Here is an 18,982-nt window from a genome sequence, read left to right as displayed (position 1 = left end):
CCGTGCTGCCGCCGCCGCCTCGCAATCCATTGCATCGGCCGCCCCCGACGCCTCCATCCCCCCTCGGGGCCCGATATCCGTGCGCCCGGGACCCTCCTCTCTCCAGAGCCCCGATTATTTTTGGCCCCCGGGGCCCGGGCGGTGCGGAAAAATAAAAAGAAAAGGGAGAGAAGGGGCTCGGAAGCGCCGGGCGGGGAGGAGAGAAGGAGAGACTTGGAAACTCCGACTGCAAATAATAAAGAAATTGAAAACAATACGTTAATATACCATAGCAATAAAAAGAGCAGGAGCGAGAGATGAGAAAGGGGATCCAGCCCGCCCTGGAGCAGTACCTGGTGACCGCCGGGGGTGGGGAGGGGGCGGCTGTCGTCGCCGCCGCCGCTGCAGCCTCCATGGACAAAAGGGCACTGCTAGCCAGCCCCAGCTTCCCCGCCGCCGCCACCGCCGCTGCTGCCGCCGCCCCGAGCGCGTACATCCAGATCCTCACCACGAACACTTCCACCACCTCCTGTTCCTCCTCCCTCCAAAGCGGCGCCGTCGCCGCCGGCCCCCTCCTCCCCAGTGCCCCCGGCGTGGAGCAGACCGCCGGCAGCCTCCTCTACACCACGCCGCACGGACCCTCCAGCAGAGCCGGGCTGCTGCAGCAGCCACCAGCGCTGGGACGCGGCGGCGGCGGCGGCGGCGGCGGCCCTCCGGTAATGCCCTCCCGTTCCCACCGTCCCCAGCCCGGGCGGGAGGTGGGCTCGCACCGCGCGGGGTGGTGGGCGCGCTGCGGGCCGCCCTGGGAGAGCGCGGGGCCGAGCGTCGTGGGCCTCGGCGGCTGCCCCTCCAACAAGAGTTTATTGTTAGACTTGTGTGTTGCCCCCGAACCCCCGAAGGGTCTGGGGGGCTCCGCCAGGCAAGCAGGGCAGCGGGGATCGCCATGGCGCGAACCACATCAAACACTCCGAAACTTTTCGCGGCCCCCCCCTTCCTTTCCTGCACTTTTCCCTACCCCCACTCTCCCCTCCCCTCCAACTCGAAGCTTCCTCTTTCTCGGGCGTAGGAAGGGGTCACGCCCCGGATGGAGAAGGGGGTGGGGGAGGGAGTAGTGAACTGGGGAGTGGGAGACTCCAGGGGGGTGGAAACCGGGGGGCCCTGGGGGTGATGGCCGCCCGCCGGCCTCGGAGGCCCTTTGGCAGCCGGGGGTCCCTAAGGCGTGCTCGGAGTGCAGGGGCTCTGCCAGGCTGCGCTTGACACATTTTGGGATCTGTAACTGCCGGCAACAAAGGGGCTGGGGGAAGCCGAGGGGAGAGGTGGAGCTGGAAGCCGGCTGCAGGCCGGGGCGTGGGCTGTCTGGGGGTGAGGGGCTAGCGGGCGGGCACCCCGGCCTGGGCGCATCCCGGTGGTGGCAGCGGCGGCGCCCGCGTGGCCCGAGCGCCCGGGCCTGGCTCGCCGGGCCCCGGGCCTGCCCTTGACCCGCCTCTCCCCTTGCCCCTTCCTTCCCCGCCCTGTCCCCCCTCTCCGCCCTCCGGCGACGGAGGGCGGGGGCAGCCGTGTTCCCGTCCCGCCGCCTGGGTCTGTCCCTCTCCCCGGGACCCGCCGGTGACGTTTCGCACACGTGCGCGGAGGACGCGCCTGTGACTGGGGAGGAGGCGGCGGCGGGAGGGGGCGCTGGAGGGGGAGAGGGGGCACCCACTTCCTCCTGCTCGCCGGCTCCCTGGCCTGGGACGGTCCCGGCGCCCTCGCACCCGCCCCCGGAGCGGCCACCCTCCCTCTCCTCTCCCCAACCCCCTCCACGGGCGCCCGCCCTCGCCCGGCGCCGCCGGTCCGTTCGGCCCTCCGGGCCCCCTCTCCAGCCGGCCCCCCCCCACCTCCCCCCGGAGCCAGGCTGGTTTCGGAAATGCCCTTACAGCAGCAGGTTAGTGACCGGGACGGCTCGGGGGCCGCCGCCGCCGCGGGGGCACCGGATTCTGTTGGGGGTTGGAGCCGTGAGGGTAGGCGGTTGAGCGGGGTTTTGGAGTGGGAACGGGGGGTTGGGTGCTCGAGGGAAATGAGTAAGCAAGAAAAATCTAACTAAGTAAATGCCCGGCCTCCGGTTCTAGGAACCTCGGGGCAGGAGTGTCCGCCCCAGGGGGTGGGTATGGTGTTTACGTGTGTGTTTTTCTAGGGGGCCGAGGGATGGGCGATCGAAAACCGGAGGGGGGGCTTCTCGCCAATGGCCGAGTTGAGCTCTGCTTTCTATCTTCCTTCCCTTGTGCTGGAGGGGGAGGGGGGCGGGTCAGAGGGTAGGGTGTCTGTAGGATTCCCAGGCCACTCGCCACCCCCTCCCTTTGTCCCTGTAATTTATAAAGCGCCTTTGAGAGATGATTTAGGTCAGTATGCGGCTTCTCTTTTTGTTGATACTAGAAAGAAGTGTGGCCCGGAGGTCTTCCTCCTTTCTCCTTTTCTCTCCTTCATTCCCTTCCTCCATGCCTCCTGTCTTCACCCTCGTGGTGAGGCTCGGCCCCCACGAGGCTAGAAACGAACCAAACCCAGTTAGATTAATGGTTGGCTGATAATATCAGTCGTTGACCTCACCTTGTCTCGGCTCCGAATGGGCTGAATTTTTGAAGAATCAAGATTTTGCAGAGGTCTTTAAGAGAGTCGGCACCCAGGCAACACTTTGGGGGATGAGATGGGTTTTGGAATAATGAAAAATTTTAATTCATGACTCTTCCCAATTTCTCCTCGAGTTGGATCTTAACTGCTTTGCAGCCCCAGAGATACTTGCTAGGGATGTGTGATACCGTCTCAGTCAAAGAAGCTCATGGTGTTTTAGTGACTAGGGTCTGCCAGCAGGGGGGAAAGAGTACAGTACCTGCTTACACATAACAGTATCCAGTGTGCCGGATTCTCAGACACGAGAATATGCCACGCTTTTATCAGCATTGAATACTATTACTGACTTGACCTAAACGTGCTTGGATATATTTTAAGCATATTTGCTCCCTCAGGGTTCTGTCACTATATCATAAACCTAATCTGAAACAGCCAGCTATTGACATACTTCTGGGACTTGATTCAGATTTATGGGAGGGTAGTTTTGACAATGGGAAATTGTGAGACGACCAGTTTGCTTTTTTTTTTTTCCTTTTGAATTTTAGCGCACCTGGGCCAGGTCTCTGAAACTGCCTAGCCAAACTTCTATGTAATTCATTGTATTTAAGTATTTAAAGTATAAAAATTACCCTCACCACCTTCCAAGCTACTTCAAAACTTTATCCTCCTTGCCACGAGATTATTATTCCAGAATCATGAGCACTGTATATAAAGTTTGGTTTCTTTTTTTTTTCTTATCAAAATTATATTAGACTTCTATTGAAGTCTTGAACTTTTGTTGATATTCTTTCCCTAAGCAGGAGGGACAGCATGGGGATGGCTAAGTGATTGGCTGAGCAAAGAGATCATTTAAACACTTTCCATCAAAGAAGAGGTTGAGAACTCCTGTTCAAGTGGCCACAGTTACAGACTCACCTGGCTCTGATTCCATGTTCTGTCTCTAGAACAACCAGGAGCATATTCTTCACCTTTTTTTTAACGTGGAAAAAAAAATATATATATATATATATATATGTATCTCAGTACTACCTTACTAGCTGTAATTGCCTCTGTCATTTACAAGTCGTTGGATCTTAGGCAAATAAACTCTCACAACACAGTTTCCTCTCTTGTAAAATAGGGACAATAACAGTACGAACTTGAAAGTTCTATTTAAGGGTTAAATATGATAATGCATGTAAAACACTTAGCACAGTGCCAGGTAAATAGTAGATGCCCAATCAAATGAATATTCAGAAATTTATATTTTTTTGGAACTTAGAGAAATAATGTAAGACCATGTGCACACTGCCCCTTTGTTGACATATATGAGTAAAATGGTTAAAAGTTTTAAAAAATGATATGTAATTAACTATTTATACCTAGTTAACTTGAGTTTTTAAACCCATAAATCATGGCTCTCCTAAGAATGGATAAAATAGGGACACGTCAGTACCACAGGCCTGTGTTAGAGATGGTGATGATGAACTGCCCCAGTATGAGCTTGTGCCTTGAGTTGTGACAAATTTAGATCAACTCATCCTCACTTTTTTGCCTCGCTCCTCCCTTGACTGCATGGACCGGCCATCTTTTGCGTGCAGCCCGTGCTTAGTGGCTTTTGTGGAACTGAACTCTTAATCATCACCATGTCAGAGACATGCACGAGATAAATTCAGCTCTAGATGGTGAACTGTTGGACGTGGAAGGAGTCTAGAGAAACCAGAGTCACAAGTGCTGTATATTTTCTGGAATTGAAAGGGCTTCATCATTTTCTGCCTCTGCTAAAAAGAAGCTGAAATGATTTCATTACGCTTCTAGAAAGTTTGGGATCTATTAATGCAAGAGACAATGGCCTGTCACATCTGATTTAATTTAATCCAGTCATAGCATCCCACTTATTAGACTTTGGGAAGGCACCCACAATGTTTGAAATTTCCCTGTAAGAATGGAGAAACCATAGGTGCTACAGCTGAGTTTCTTTCCTGTATAAATATAAAAGAAGAAAAATGCTGGGTTCCTGTGGTTCTGTAGTCAATAATCTTGCTTCTGCTGAGATAGATGGTTGGTGCCAAGTTTAAGCTAGGAGAGAATTTTTAGTCACTACATACCCCAAAATGGAAGTTTTAATATAATGCAGTGCCCAGACTCAGGCAGTTCAAATAGCTCCACTATAATCAGTGCCCAGGGCACCACTCTAATCATCTTCTGAAACAAAGCACCCGTAAACGTGGCTCTGTGAGCTAAGGAACCCAAGCTTGTGAACAGGAAAGGGTTTTTTTTGTTGTCGTTTTTCTATAAATCGTCACCTTATGTAATACTTGGAAGGGTAGATTCTGAGATTAATGTTGTGCTGTGTAAAGCTAACATGAAAACAGAAAATAATACTCTAAGCTTAGTCGCAAATAGATGATAGCACCTGGAGATTGAAAGGTTGTAGGGAAAAGTGGCTTTTATTCTCATTTCTCATAGGTATAATCCATAGTGGTCTTTTATTGCCATCCCCAAAGACACACCATCCGTACCTTTAGCCTTTTTCCAAAGGACCTGGACCCACTTGGCAACGCTTCAGATATTCATAGTTGATTTTTCTGGCCAGTTTTCTAATTTAACATGACTTAACATATATTCCATTTGTATGTCTAGTTTACATCCACTTTCCCAGGCCGACTGACTCCAATTCCTTTTTAATCACCTACTTTCTACTAACATTTTAAACTAGGAAGAGTGAAAAATCAGCCACTGCCTGTGCTGATTAAATCACATCCCTCCTAGATGCCCATGAAACCGCCCCAAATAGTGCAAGGCAAAGAAGGTAGATTGCAGTTCTTATCAGATGCTCTGTTTCATTTTGGTTTTTAAAGAGGAACTTCCCTGAATTCTTTGAGGTACTAAGCATGTGGTTTAATGCATATTTTTCGTGCTTGTTAGCAGCTTAAAAGTGTTTCGGGGACTATTTACAATTGCTAAGAAGCATTTTTTCTACTAATCATTTTTCATGGGACTAAGAAGGGGAGCTAACTGGGAAAGCAGTAAGTATAGGAAACCACTAATGGTATCTCCTTCCTCCTACCCTGACCTTCTCTTTGGCTTCCAAGAGTGGCTTGGAAAATGTATCTTACACAAGGAAAAGTTATACAACAGAAGGGACAAAAAGACAACAACTGGGATGGGGGTAAGGAATCCTGGAGGGCAGGAGTAGGGTTAATATAGAGGGATAATACATATAGCTTTGGGGCCAGTAAGAAGGAAATCGGTTTATTTTCTGTTGTCGCTTTTGCTTCAAACGCTCTCCTGACAAAGCAATGCGTTTTTAGAACTCAAAGAATGTGTAAGTTACAAGGATGCATTCTCAGTCCGCCTCCAACCTTAACTGGGGGTCAGTCTTGTTGCTGTGGCGGCCACGATCATCTACAATATAACTTTGAAGGGGAAGAGGTAAAGCCCACTGGTTGCCAGGTTGCAATCACAAAGCCTGGGCCCCTTGCTTTGCTGGAGAACCTGGTGAAACAGACCACTGCTTAGCTTTGTAAACTAAGGCCGGGGTTTATGTCAGCGGAGGTTGATAGCAGTGAGAATGGACAGCTGATGGAATAGAGAGGCGATAGGAGGAAGTAAAAATAAAAGTAATTGACTTTAGTCTGCTTTTTATTACTGTAGCCCAACCGTCTGGGGCTATTTCTAGTGTCCAGACAACATTCTTATAACTAATTCTTCTAATTAGCATAGGCAATAATTGATATTCCCAATGGTCTTTGATTAGTTCCCCCCCCGCCCCCCCCCCGTACGCGGGCCTCTCACTGCTGTGGCCTCTCCCGTTGCGGAGCACAGGCTCCAGACACGCAGGCTCAGCGGCCATGGCTCACGGGCCCAGCCACTCCGTGGCATGTGGGACCTTGCCGGACCGGGACACGAACCTGTGTCCCCTGCATCGGCAGGTGGACTCTCAACCATTGCGCCACCAGGGAAGCCCCTCAATGGTCTTTGAATCGTAACATGTGAGAGCTGTAAAGCAAGAGTCATCATCTGACCCGATCCCCTTCATTTTGCAGGGGAGGAAATTAAGACCCAATGCAGTTGTTACTTACCCAAGGTCACAGGCTAACTAGTGGCAAAGCCAGAACTGAAACTGGAGACTGGAATTCTTAGAAGCAGCCCCATTTGACAAGAGAAAGTTAACTAAGTCTCATGTACCCTATATGGGAAAATTGGGATGTGTAGAATACATTTAAGATTGCCTTCAGGAATGGTTACATTTTTAAAATAGACACATACAGAAGTGTCCTTTGAACAGTTGGCTTTAGAGTAACACCTCATTCTCAAAGGTACAAAATACGCCACGCTCCTTTAGATGTTCAATGAAAGAGAATTTTAAAAAATGGAAGGAATGACAGACTCTTATAGAAACATGATAGTAGCCTTTTTAAAGCTTTATTTGTTATTTGCAAACTTTTGTGGATATGACACTTCCAGTGCTGAAACGGTGAAACATACTTCACTGAGAATAGAACCTGAAAGGATTTTTGCCGCTCTCTTCAGGAGAAGGGCACAGTATAGCTCTGGTGTTGGAGGTTTGTCCTGGGCTGTCCACATCCTGGGTGACTGTTGTGGTTTTCAGAGGTCCTGGGGCCCTTGCCCAGTGACATTAGACCAGGTGCCCTTCCTTCAGGAAGATTGCTGGTTTAATGAAGTTTAACTCTTTCAGGGGAAGAAGTCCTCATCCCCTAAAAACCAGAACTAATTTCCTTAAAACGTCTTCTTTTACTTGTGGAATTGAGAAAGCTTAAAAATAGAATCACTTCAAGCCCTGAAGCCTAAAAGTGAAACATAATCCAATGTCGCTGTAGTTCACCAACGGGTTAGGGGCGGGGATATATGGCTTGTCTATAAACCACAAACCAGAAAGGTGCCATGTGTAGGTGCGGTCTTAGATCAGGGAGCAACTGCTGGTGAGACCTGTAGTTATCAGTGAAGCTGATCCCCCTGGAGGACTTTATGGCGGATGGAGTCCATCTCCGGGAGCAGAGGAACTGAACGCCCTTGGTCCTCCCAGTCAGCTCGTGCCTGGCTCCCCAGGAGACCCTGCTGGCTTCTGCAGCACGCACCTGACTGCTGAGAAGGGCTCCCCAAGCTCTGGTCTTCAGGATCCTGAAAGTTGCAGCTCGGGACGCTGGGGGTCACAGGAGGTCAGCTCAGAGCCTATAGATTTCACCCCTCCCTTGCCCTTTTTCCACGTCTGATGCTTTGAGGCTCCAGAAATATATAACCAGAGCAGCAGCCCTGTGACCCCATACCTTCTGAGCCTTTCTGGGCCTGGCAGCCCTTAGGAGAGGTGAAGGCTTTTATGGACCTAACCCACACCCTCCACCTAAAAGGCAAACTGAAGGGCAGCCAAGTATAAGAGTCAGACGATGGGGCTTGAAGCCAGAGTGTCTGGGTTCTTATTCTGTGTGACTTTGGGCCACTCTGCTTAACCTGTGCGTCTTAATTTCCTCACCTGTAAAATGGGCAAATCCTAGTAGCTACCTCATGGGGACCGGGACGATTAAAGGAGTTCCTATTTGTAAGGTGCCTAGGCCGGTCCCTGACCCATGGGAAGGATTCGGTAGATACGTGGCGGAATTGCCCTTTTCTTCCGTGGCTGTCCCTGGGGCCCACCCTGTGGTGGTTTAGTTTCTGAACCAGCCCTTGTGTTCATCCAGACCCAGGTTACACCTCTAAACATGGCGGTGAGGAAGCAGAGGGGTGACCCACAGGGCGGTTGTCTCCCAACGTACTCTTTAGGGCCTTTGTATCTCTTCATAAGCTGTGCATGGACTCGGGAGAATGAGCAGAAAGATAAGCGTCGCCTTATAGCAGTCCTTGTGGCAGTGGTAGTGTCATGACGAAAATCTTTATTTCTGTGATGATCTGCGTTAATGGAGTGGCACTCTTAACATGATTTCACTTCTGTACAGCCACCCAGGGCTTAAGACTGAATGGTGGAGATCAGGGTGTCTGAGGCGTGTGGGGCCCTGCGGGACTGGAGACGCCACTCCATGTGCGGAGGGGAGCTACCCCCGGGCCTCCCTGGCCCCTTCTCTTCTCCCTCTCGCAGTGTCTAGTTGTTCAGTGTGTTATGCCTGTTCCTCCCACTTAGCCCTCACCTCTCCCTCTGCCTGGCTCTTAGAAGGAGGCCAGAATCACAGCCTTCACGGGCTGCTTCCGTGAATTATCCAATTAATTACAACCCTTTCCCTAGCGTTTGAGGTCCAGTGAAATCTCGCCCTTCCCGTTCTGCTCCCATTCCTCCCCACTGGGATCCTGGCACTTATGGAGGCTGCTGCTTTCCCTCCGGGGCATTTATTCGCTTGTTCCCCTCGCTGCTGCCGTCCTTCCCACCAGCCTATCAAGGACACCCCCTGCACAGAGCCCTCCCTGATTCCCCAGGCCTTGGGCCCCTCCCTTCCCATAGGACATCTTCGTCCACCTTATATCCTCATCAGTGGTGCCCTTGACTTACTCTTCCTCTAAACCCACAAGCTTCAGGAAACCAGGCTGTGGTTTTCGCGTCACGTCGTCCTTGTGATGGCTTCTCCGTTGTGGACGCTCAAATATTTGACAAGAGGCGTTGTCATCAGGCACCCACAGTGTGCTTGGCACCCCAGTCTTCCTGTTGAGGATGCAAAAGAAGTATGAAGTATGATCCACCCACTCTTGAGTTTTATGGTCTGTTTGGGGAGACCAGCTTTAAACACAAGTTGAGTCGCAAGCAGGACTAAACAGGAGTCAAACAAGACTCATCTTGTCCTCGGTTGTACCGTGTCGACAGGATGTGCCAGCTGGACCGTGGGAATGGGCAGGCCGTGGCTCCCATGGTCACCGGCCTTAGAGCACATTTGGGTGCATATTTGAATCATCTTGGCACTTTTGAGAAATACCCCCATCCAGACCTGAGTATGTTTTGAAAGTGTCCCATGTCATTTTGACGTGCACTCAATTGGAACTGCTGGACTAGGTGGACGGGGAAGGTTTGGGAGGCTGTTCATGGCTGGGGGAAGGTCATGAGGCCAAGGTAGGAAGGCAGGAAGTGGGCTAGCATAAGGAGACCAGTTGGACTGGTGTCAATATGGGGGAATAATAGAACCTAACACTGGATACATTGGTAAAGTTGGTCTGGAATAGAGATTGCCTTCCTACAAGGGCCAGGCAGGGAATTAACTGGGGGGTATGGAAAGGTGGGGATAAGTAGTATGGGAGTTGGGCTTGAACAAAGAAGAAATGCCCTGTGAGAAGGCAGCCGAGGAGGGACCCCGCCCCAGGTGATGGCTTCCAGAGAGGAAAGCGGGTCCCATTTGTTGCCAGATCTTCAATTTTCTTAAAATGCCAGAAACCTACCAGCGTTAAAATGCAGGCTCAATTAAAAAGGAAAATGTGCAAGCCAAACAAAATAGGTCTCTGGGCCAGATTTGGCTTCGGGGCTGCCACTCAGCAGTCTCTGGTCTGTGGGATGATAATAGCTGATGTTTATCAAGTGCCCACGCGCATGGGGGGCACTAAAGTAAGTGCTTTATGCGCATTAACACGTTATCCACATAACCTGTGAAGTGGGTATCATTACCACGCTTGTCCTGCACAGGAAGATGCAGACAATGCGGGCTTAAGCGGCTGGCTCAGGGCTCCACTGATGAGAGAGGCAAGTGCAATTGAACCCAAGGAGCCTGGCTCCAAAGTCTGCAGACCCCAGAAACCTGGGCCAGGTGCACTGGTACCCCATGCCGACCCTGGTACCAGCTTCTGGACTTCCAGGTCATTGCCAAGGCAAACCATCCAAAGACGAGTGACCCAAAACCCAAAGGAGGTGAAACCAAAAGCACTCCCAAGGGGCTGAGAACTTAGGGGGTCCAAGCAAGCACTGTTGCCTGGCACCAACACCACTGGGAACCAGGGTGATACGCTGGACACCCGGCCCTCAAGGGATTTACTTTACCCTATAGCAGGAAGACTTTCCATTCTGTCGGGTCTGGGCCTGCCTGGAACAGGTTACCAACTGGACAGAAAGGCAGAAGTTCCCCTGGGAAGAAAAGTAGGGCATACCATTTAGAGCATGGGTGCTACAGAGCTGATGAGTCTGGAAGCAGGACAGCAACAGTGATGGTGTGAAAGGCAAGATGGAAGTGAGAGACAGGCTAAGGGAGAAAAGACATACAAGACCTTGACTCCCAAGATGGTTAGCTCCTGGGGCTGAAAGAATGGACAAGGCTGAGCTTTTCCTCCGTCAGGGTTTGCACCCTGTGGAGGGAATGGTGAGTTCGGAATGAGCTGGCTGTGAGGGAAGCCGTGGGCCACCCAGCTTTCTAAGAGGCTAGGACCCAGCCCTGGGAATGTGGTTTTGGCAACAGAGGTTGGAGTGGAGGCCTTGATGAACAGCAGCCAGCCAAGACTGGCCTCCTTAGCTTAAAAAAACAAAGAATTAAACGTGGTGCTACAAAAACCTTTCATCATTTTCATTTCTCCTTCTATAATATGAAAACAAGACAGATTCATCAGGTTGATTTGGGGGATCAATACTGTCAGGGCTCCCAGAGACGAGCCATCAGATGTTATTTATGACATACTTTCCCAGGTCTGGGCCTGGCTCCTAGCTGCTCTGAGAAAGCAGAGAGCCAGCTGCAGAGTGCTGTGCATAAGGAAAGGTCACGTAATTATGTCTTGAACTAAGATGGCTTTTTTGACCATTGTTTCCTGTGCTGATTTTGCAGATTAAAAAAAAATGTATCTTGGATATATTTTCTTAAGCCCTAGCATATTAAAGTTTAAAAATGAAAGAGCCATGTAAATTCTAAGTATCTTTATCATTGATTTTTAAACATGTAACTTGTATTTAAGCCTATTTGCAGTAACCCTTGAATTGACCAACTTTGTTGCTATGTTTGGTAGCAAGACTTGTGATCACACTAATAATGTGGTCAAGTTTTCAACCTTTTCTGTTACTGTTTTCCTTGCTAGCATCTCAGACACTCTAATCCTGGGACTGGTCTTTAGGAGGGAGGTTTTCAGCTCTGGGGACCCATGGCACGGTCGTGGGGTACGGAAGGAGCCTAGGGCTTGACATCGGGCTCCAGAAACGTGCTCTGTCGCTTAGCAGCGTGTGACCTTTCACAAATTCTATGAGCTGTAGTTACCTAAAATAGTGTTCCTGTCTCCTTCAGTGGTTGGAAGGATTAATTGAGATAAGTTTATAGGAAGTGTACTGTGTGTTCCTAACTTAGTGTGTTCACCCCGCTGCCCCTCCTCCATGGCTAGGAGTGAGTTCTCAGCATTTTTACCCATTTGAGGGAAAACAAAGTACAGGACACTTACTGAACACCCACTCTGAGCTGAATCGGTTCCCAGTATTCTGGGTGTTTCAATGACTAAGATGTTCTTCTGGCCCTCAAGGGAGGTAGGGGAGATGAAGCAAGTTCTCCAATAACTAAGACAAGATAAAAGACAGTGAAGGCTGTTAGAGAATATCGATGAAGTTTCTTAGGCATCCAACCTGGGGCGGGGGTGGGAGGGGTGAGACAGAGAAGGCTTTGAAATTGGAGCAGAGTTTCAGCACCATTGACATTTTGGCCAGATACCTCTTGGTGGGGGGAGGCTGTCCTGTGCCCTGTTGGCTACTCGCTACTCTAGTGAGTAGTGAGGACTCCTCACCAGACGCCAGTAGCACCCTCCAGTTATGACAATCAAAATCGTCTCTGGACACAGAGACATTGGACACATCTGTCCAATGTCCCCCGAGTGCAAAGTCGGCCCACATGTCTCCCCTGCCCCCTTCCCTGCCCTGTTGATGAACCACTGAACTAGCCCTTTATGGGGCATGCCTAACCCCCACATGGAACCCCGGCGCTGTGATTCAGTGTCCCACTCTTGAGAGATGATACAGAGAAAACAAACTGTGTAGCCAGCCGGAGCCGTGCCTGTTTTACGATCAGGCATACTAGGAATGGGCCACGTGAAGCCTCTCCGTAACTTGGAGAAGAAAGGATCAAAGTCTGCAGTTCAGAGAAGGCCAGAGAAGTTTTGCATTTATCATTTACTCAACTGGGTAATTAAGAGAGACCTTCTGCTTGGGACCAGCTTCTCCATAGATAGTTAGCTGGTTTGGGAGCATCACTTCCTTTCTAACCTGTTTCCTCACCTGGTAAATGAGGAGAATCAAGGTTCTCATCTCATAGGTTGTTGTGAAAACTGAACGCCCCAAAGCATGTAAAGTGCTGGCTCTAGCTCCGGCCACATACCAAACACTCTGACGTGTTTGTTAGCATCATGTATATTATTACTGCTGTCGTTGTTGTTGCCATCCTTGTTAGCAAGTTGAGCTTCCCTTTCAGGGCAAGTTAGCTGTTAAAAGCCATTCCCTTTGTTGCTGGTGTTTCCACAACCACTTCCCTTGCTCCTCCATCCCAACGCTGGCCCCAGTTTCCAGCACGGGGCATACTGATTCATTTGACTTACTTAGCAGTTATGTGTATAGGGCACCTAGTGTATGCCAGCCCCTGTCCTAAGTGCTGGGGATGCAGCAGGGTCGACACGGACAAAATCGCCTGCCTTGTGTGGCTTGGATCGTGAGTGATGCAGATATGGCCGTGTAACAAATAACCCCACCACCACCCCGCTTCCTGTCTTTGATGGATCCTGTCCTGTTTTTTTCACAACAGTGGTTCTTAAATGTGTGGTCCGGGACCAGCAACAACACCTGGGAGCTTTTTAGAAATGCAAATTTGGGGTTCACACCCGAAACCTACTGAGTCAGAAATTCTGGGTGTGACCAGCAGCTTGGGGTTTGACAGGCCCCCCCGAGGTCTTTCTGATGCCCAGGTTTGAGAGGCACAGTTTGGGAAAAGATACCTCTCAACAAGAAAGGACTAGGGGAAGCCAAGGCCTGGATTGGGCTGTCGTGTTACGCGACAAAGAGGGTGTTGCCCATGCAGTGCATTTCCAAAAACAGCAGCGCTTACAAAAGATCTTAGGTGTATCAAGACAGTTCAAAACTGGCAGTGCCCTTTGATCTCTTCTGGGCCTGGCATCCCTTTTTGAAATGGGAGGACTCTGGGAGGATCCTGTGAGCCACAGCAGAGAACTCAGTAACAGACATTCTTAGCCTTCTTTGGGCTTTTCAGCAGCATCCCGTGAACAGGAAAAACTGCTTCCCTCTCTTTTCTCCAGAGGCTTTTGATGTGTTTGTTTGACAATTATGTTCCTCCTTTTAATTTCTTCTCGTTTAATCGTCCTTTTATCTAGCACCAGTAAAAATCCTTTTATCTATAACCGAATTGCCAGCCAGATGTACCAGGCTTCTCTGGAAATGAAATGGTTGCTCTCCTTACATGTCTGGTAATTTGGGTATTTAAATATATCGTGAAGAGTAAATGAAATGAGAGACCCTGGGCCAGCGTCCAGCCTGGAGCTGGGCACAGAGTGTCCGGCCACTTGATAAATTCCCACCCCTGTTCCCAACCCATTATGAAAACCAGTAAAGGCAATAAGTAGATACCACAGTTCTTTATGTGAAAAGCTTTCGACTACCCACAGTTTGAATGGGTATGAATAATCATCATATAAATTATAACCAAAATCATGGAATCAGAAGTTCTGATCAGTTAAAACTTAAATATATATGTAATTAAATAAACTTAGAAACTTAAAAGAAATAGATGTTACCTGATTTTTTTTTCATGAAGATGGATTTTTTTTTAAAGCCCTAATCAGATTGACAAATTCTTTCCTTCTGCACTAGCCCAAGATTCTGCTCATACATCTAAATTGATAGATTTTTTTTTAACTCTACAAAATATTTTATTGCTTGGATGTGCGAGATAAATTTAGGAGGCAGAAGAATAAATATTGGCTTTCAAATTTCTTTGCTAGTGATACACAGAATACAAAAGGAATAGTTTCACAAGTTACAATCAGTTCAGTTTGGGATACATTGTTTGAGTATGAGTCTGAAACACCAAGAAGAGTCCTACATATAGAATTAAGTTGATTCTTTTCATGCAAAAATTTCTAGCACAATATATTGATTAATCAGTATAATGCTAATTTATAATAACACCAAATTCTCATTATATGTGTGTCATTTCCTGAACACTATGAACTGTTACATTGACATACAGTACTTGCCCACTCCCATGCCAACATTACACTAGTTTTATTTTAAAAGTCTTGTTATTGCATAAATAAGTCTCCACACCTTATCACTACCACATCTTCTTCTTCCTCTTCATAATTGTCTTGGCTGTTTTGGTTCTTTTTTTTTTTTATACAGCAGGTTCTTATTAGTCATCAATTTTATACACATCAGTGTATGCATGTCAATCCCAATTGCACAATTCATCACACCACCCCCCCCGCGGCTTTCCCCCCTTAGGTGTCCATACGTTTGTCCTCTACATCTGTGTCTCTATTTCTGCCCTGCAAACTGGTTCATCTATACCATTTTTCTAGGTTCCACATATATGCGTTAATATACGATATTTGTTTTTCCCTTTCTGACTTACTTCATTCTGTATGATAGTCTCTAGATCCATCCACATCTCAACAAATGACCCAATTTCATTCCTTTTTATGGCTGAGTAATGTTCCATTGTATACATGTACCATATCTTCTTTATCCATTCATCTGTTGATGGGCATTTACGTTGCTTCCATCACCTGGCTATTGTAAATAGTGCCGCAGTGAGTATTGGGGTGCATGTTTCTTTTTTTTTTTTTTGCGTTATGCGGGCCTCTCACTGTTGTGGCCTCTCCCATTGCAGAGCACAGGCTCCGGACGCGCAGGCTCAGCGGCCATGGCCCACGGGCCCAGCCGCTCCACGGCATGTGGGATCTTCCCGGACCGGGACACGAACCCGTGTACCCCGCATCGGCAGGCGGACTCTCAACCACTGCGCCACCAGGGAAGCCCGCATGTGTCTTTTTGAATTATGGTTTTCTCTGGGTATATGCCCAGTAGTGGGATTGCTGGATCATATGGTAATTCTATTTTTAGTTTTTTAAGAAACCTCCATACTGTTCTCCATAGTGGCTGTATCAATTTACATTCCCACCAACAGTACAAGAGGGTTCCCTTTTCTCCACACCCTGTCCAGCATTTGTTGTTTGTAGATTTTCTGATGATTCCCATTCTAACTGGTGTGAGGTGATACCTCACTGTAGTTTTGATTTGCATTTCTCTAATAGTGATGTTGAGCAGCTTTTCACATGCCTCTTGGCCATCTGTATGTCTTCTTTGGAGAAATGTCTATTTAGGTCTTCTGCCCATTTTTGGATTGGGTTGTTTGTTTTTTCAATATTGAGCTGCATGGGCTGTTCATATATTTTGGAGATTAATTCTTTGTCCATTGATTCGTTTCCAAATATTTTCTTCCATTCTGAGGGTTGTCTTTTCATCTTGTTTATGGTTTCCTTTGCTGTGCTAAAGCTTTTAAGTTTCATTAGGCCCCATTTGTTTATTATTGTTTTTATTCCCATTACTCTAGGAGGTGGATCAAAAAAGATCTTGCTGTGATTTATGTCAAAGAGTGTTCTTCCTATGTTTTCCTCTAAGAGTTTTATAGTGTCCGGTCTTACATTTAGGTCTCTAATCCATTTTGAGTTTATTTTTGTGTATGGTGTTAGGCAGTGTTCTAATTTCATTCTTTTACATGTAGCTGTCCAGTTTTCCCAGCACCACTTATTGAAGAGACTGTCTTTTCTCCATTGTATATCCTTGCCTCCTTTGTCATAGATTAGTTGACCATAGGTGTGTGGGTTTATGTCTGGGCTTTCTATCTTGTGCCATTGATCTATATGTCTGTTTTTGTGCCAGTACCATACTGTCTTGATTACTGCAGCTTTGTAGCATAGTCTGAAGTCAGGGAGTCTGATTCCTCCAGCTCCGTTTTTTTCCCTCAAGACTGCTTTGGTTATTCGGGTTCTTTTGTGTCTCCATACAAATTTTAAGATTTTTTGGTCTAGTTCCATAAAAAATGCCATTGGTAATTTGATAGGGATTGCATTGAATCTGTAGATTACTTTGGGTAGTATAGTCATTTTCACAATATTGATTCTTCCAGCCCAAGAACATGGTATATCTCTCCATCTGTTGGTATCATCTTTAATTTCTTTCATCAGTGTCTTTTAGTTTTCTGCATACAGGTCTTTTGTCTCCCTAGGTAGGTTTATTCCTAGGTATTTTATTCTTTTTGTTGCAATGGTAAATGGGAGTGTTTCCTTAATTTCTCTTTCAGATTTATCATCATTAGTGTGTAGGAATACAAGAGATTTCTGTGCATTAATTTGGTATCCTGCAACTTTACCAAATTCATTGATTAGCTCTAGTAGTTTTCTGGTGGCATCTTTAGAATTCTCTATGTGTAGTATCATGTCATCTGCAAACAGTGACAGTTTTACTTCTTCTTTTCCAATTTGTATTACTTTTATTTCTTTTTCTTCTCTGATTGCCGTGGCTAGGACTTCCAAAACTATGTTGAGTAATAGTGGTGAGAGTGGACATCCTTGTCTTGTTCCTGATCTTAGAGGAAATGGTTTCAGTTTTTCTCCATTCAGAATGATGTTTGCTTTGGGTTTGTCGTATATGGCCTTTATTATGTTGACGTAGGTTCCCCCTATACCCACTTTCTGGAGAGTTTTTATCATAAATGGGTGTTGAATTTTGTCAAAAGCTTTTTCTGCATCTATTGAGATGATCATATGGTTTTTATTCTTCAATTTGTTAATATGGTGTATCACATTGATTGATTTGCATATATTGAAGAATCCTTGCATCTCTGGGATAAATCCCACTTGATCATGGTGTATGATCCTTTTAATGTGTTGTTGGATTCTGTTTGCTAGTATTTTGTTGAGGATTTTTGCGTCTATATTCATCAGTGATATTGGTCTGTAATTTTCTGTTTTTGTAGTATCTTTGTCTGGTTTTGGTATCAGGAAGATGGTGGCCTCATAGGATGAGTTTGTGAGTGTTCCTTCCTCTGCAATTTTTTGGAAGAGTTTGAGCAGGATGGGTGTTAGCTCTCCTCTAAATGTTTGATGGAATTGACCTGTGAGGCCATCTGGTCCTGGACTTTTGTTTGTTGGAAGATTTTTAATCACAGTTTCAATTTCATTACTTGTGATTGGTCTGTTCATGTTTTCTATTTCTTCCTGGTTCAGTCCTGGAAGGTTATACCTTTCTAAGAATTTGTCCATTCCTTCCAGGTTGTCCATTTTATTGGCATAGAGTTGCTTGTAGTAGTCTCTTAGGATGCTTTGTATTTCTGTGGTGTCTGTTGTAACTTATCCTTTATCATTTGTAATTGTATTGATTTGAGTCCTTTCCCTCTTTTTCTTGATGAGTCTGGCTAGTGGTTTATCAATGTTGTTTATCTTCTCAAAGAACCAGCTTTTAGTTTTATTGATCTTTGCTATTGTTTTCTTTGTTTCTGTTTCATTTTTTTCTGCTCTGATCTTTATGATTTCTTTCCTTCTACTAACTTTGGGTTTTGTTTGTTCTTCTTTCTCTAGTTCCTTTAGGTGTGAGGTTAGATTGTTTATTTGAGATTTTTCTTGTTTCTTGAGGTAGGCTTGTATAGCTATAAACTTCCCTCTTAGAATTGCTTTTGCTGCATCCCATAGGTTTTGGAACGTCGTGTTTTCATTGTCATTTGTCTGTAGGTATTTTTTTATTTCCTCTTTGATTTCTTCAGTGATCTCTTGGTTATTTAGGAACGTATTGTTTAGCTTCCATGTGTTTGCGTTTTTTTCCCTGTAATAGATTTCTGATCTCATAGCGTTGTGGTCAGAAAAGATGCTTGATAAGATTTCAATTTTCTTAAATTTACTGAGGCTTGATTTGTGACCCAAGATGTCATCTCTCCTGGAGGATGTTCCATGTGCACTTGAGAAGAAAGTGTAATCTGCTGTTTTCGGATGGAATGTCCTATAAATATCAATTAAATCTATCTGGTTATTGTGTCATTCAAAGCTTGTGTTTCTTTATTAATTTTCTGTTTGGATGATCTGTCCATTGTTGTAGGTGAGGTGTTAAAGTCCCCCACTATTATTGTGTTACTGTCGGTTTCCTCTTTTATAGCTGTTAGCAGTTGCTTTATGTATTGAAGAGCTCCTGTGTTGGGTGTATATATATTTTTAATTGTTATATCTTCTTCTTGGATTGATCCCTTGATCATTATGTAGTGTCCTTCCTTGTCTCTTGTAACTTTCTTTATTTTAAAGTCTATTTTATCTGATATGAGTATTGCTACTCCAGCTTTGTTTTGATTTCCATTTGCATGGAATATCTTTTTCCATTCCCTCACTTTCAGTCTGAATGTGTCCCTAGGTCTGAAGTGGGTCTCTTGTAGACAGCATATAGATGGGTCTTGTTTTTGTATCCATTCAGCCAGCCTGTGTCTTT

The 18,982-nt window shown here is 46.6% G+C and overlaps 1 protein-coding gene across 2 annotated transcripts in view; it reads left to right on the top strand.

Annotated features, from left to right (window-relative positions):
* Nucleotides 1-296: 296 nt before the first annotated feature.
* The window catches only part of E2F3 (E2F transcription factor 3), an 80,487-nt gene continuing 61,801 nt past the window's right edge, over nt 297-18,982 (top strand). The window contains exon 1 of one of the 2 annotated variants that reach the window (XM_030881298.2): nt 297-695. In XM_030881298.2, the coding sequence (XP_030737158.1) occupies nt 297-695 (399 nt within the window). Of the gene's footprint in view, nt 696-1,669; nt 1,901-18,982 lie in introns of those variants that run through there. The other variant, XM_060308383.1, reaches the window with a different exon arrangement.

This window comes from Globicephala melas, chromosome 11 (genome assembly GCF_963455315.2).
Source record: "Globicephala melas chromosome 11, mGloMel1.2, whole genome shotgun sequence".
Lineage (NCBI taxonomy): Eukaryota > Metazoa > Chordata > Mammalia > Artiodactyla > Delphinidae > Globicephala > Globicephala melas.
Note: the sequence above shows the minus strand (reverse complement) of the source record. Positions and strands in the feature narration are given on the sequence as shown.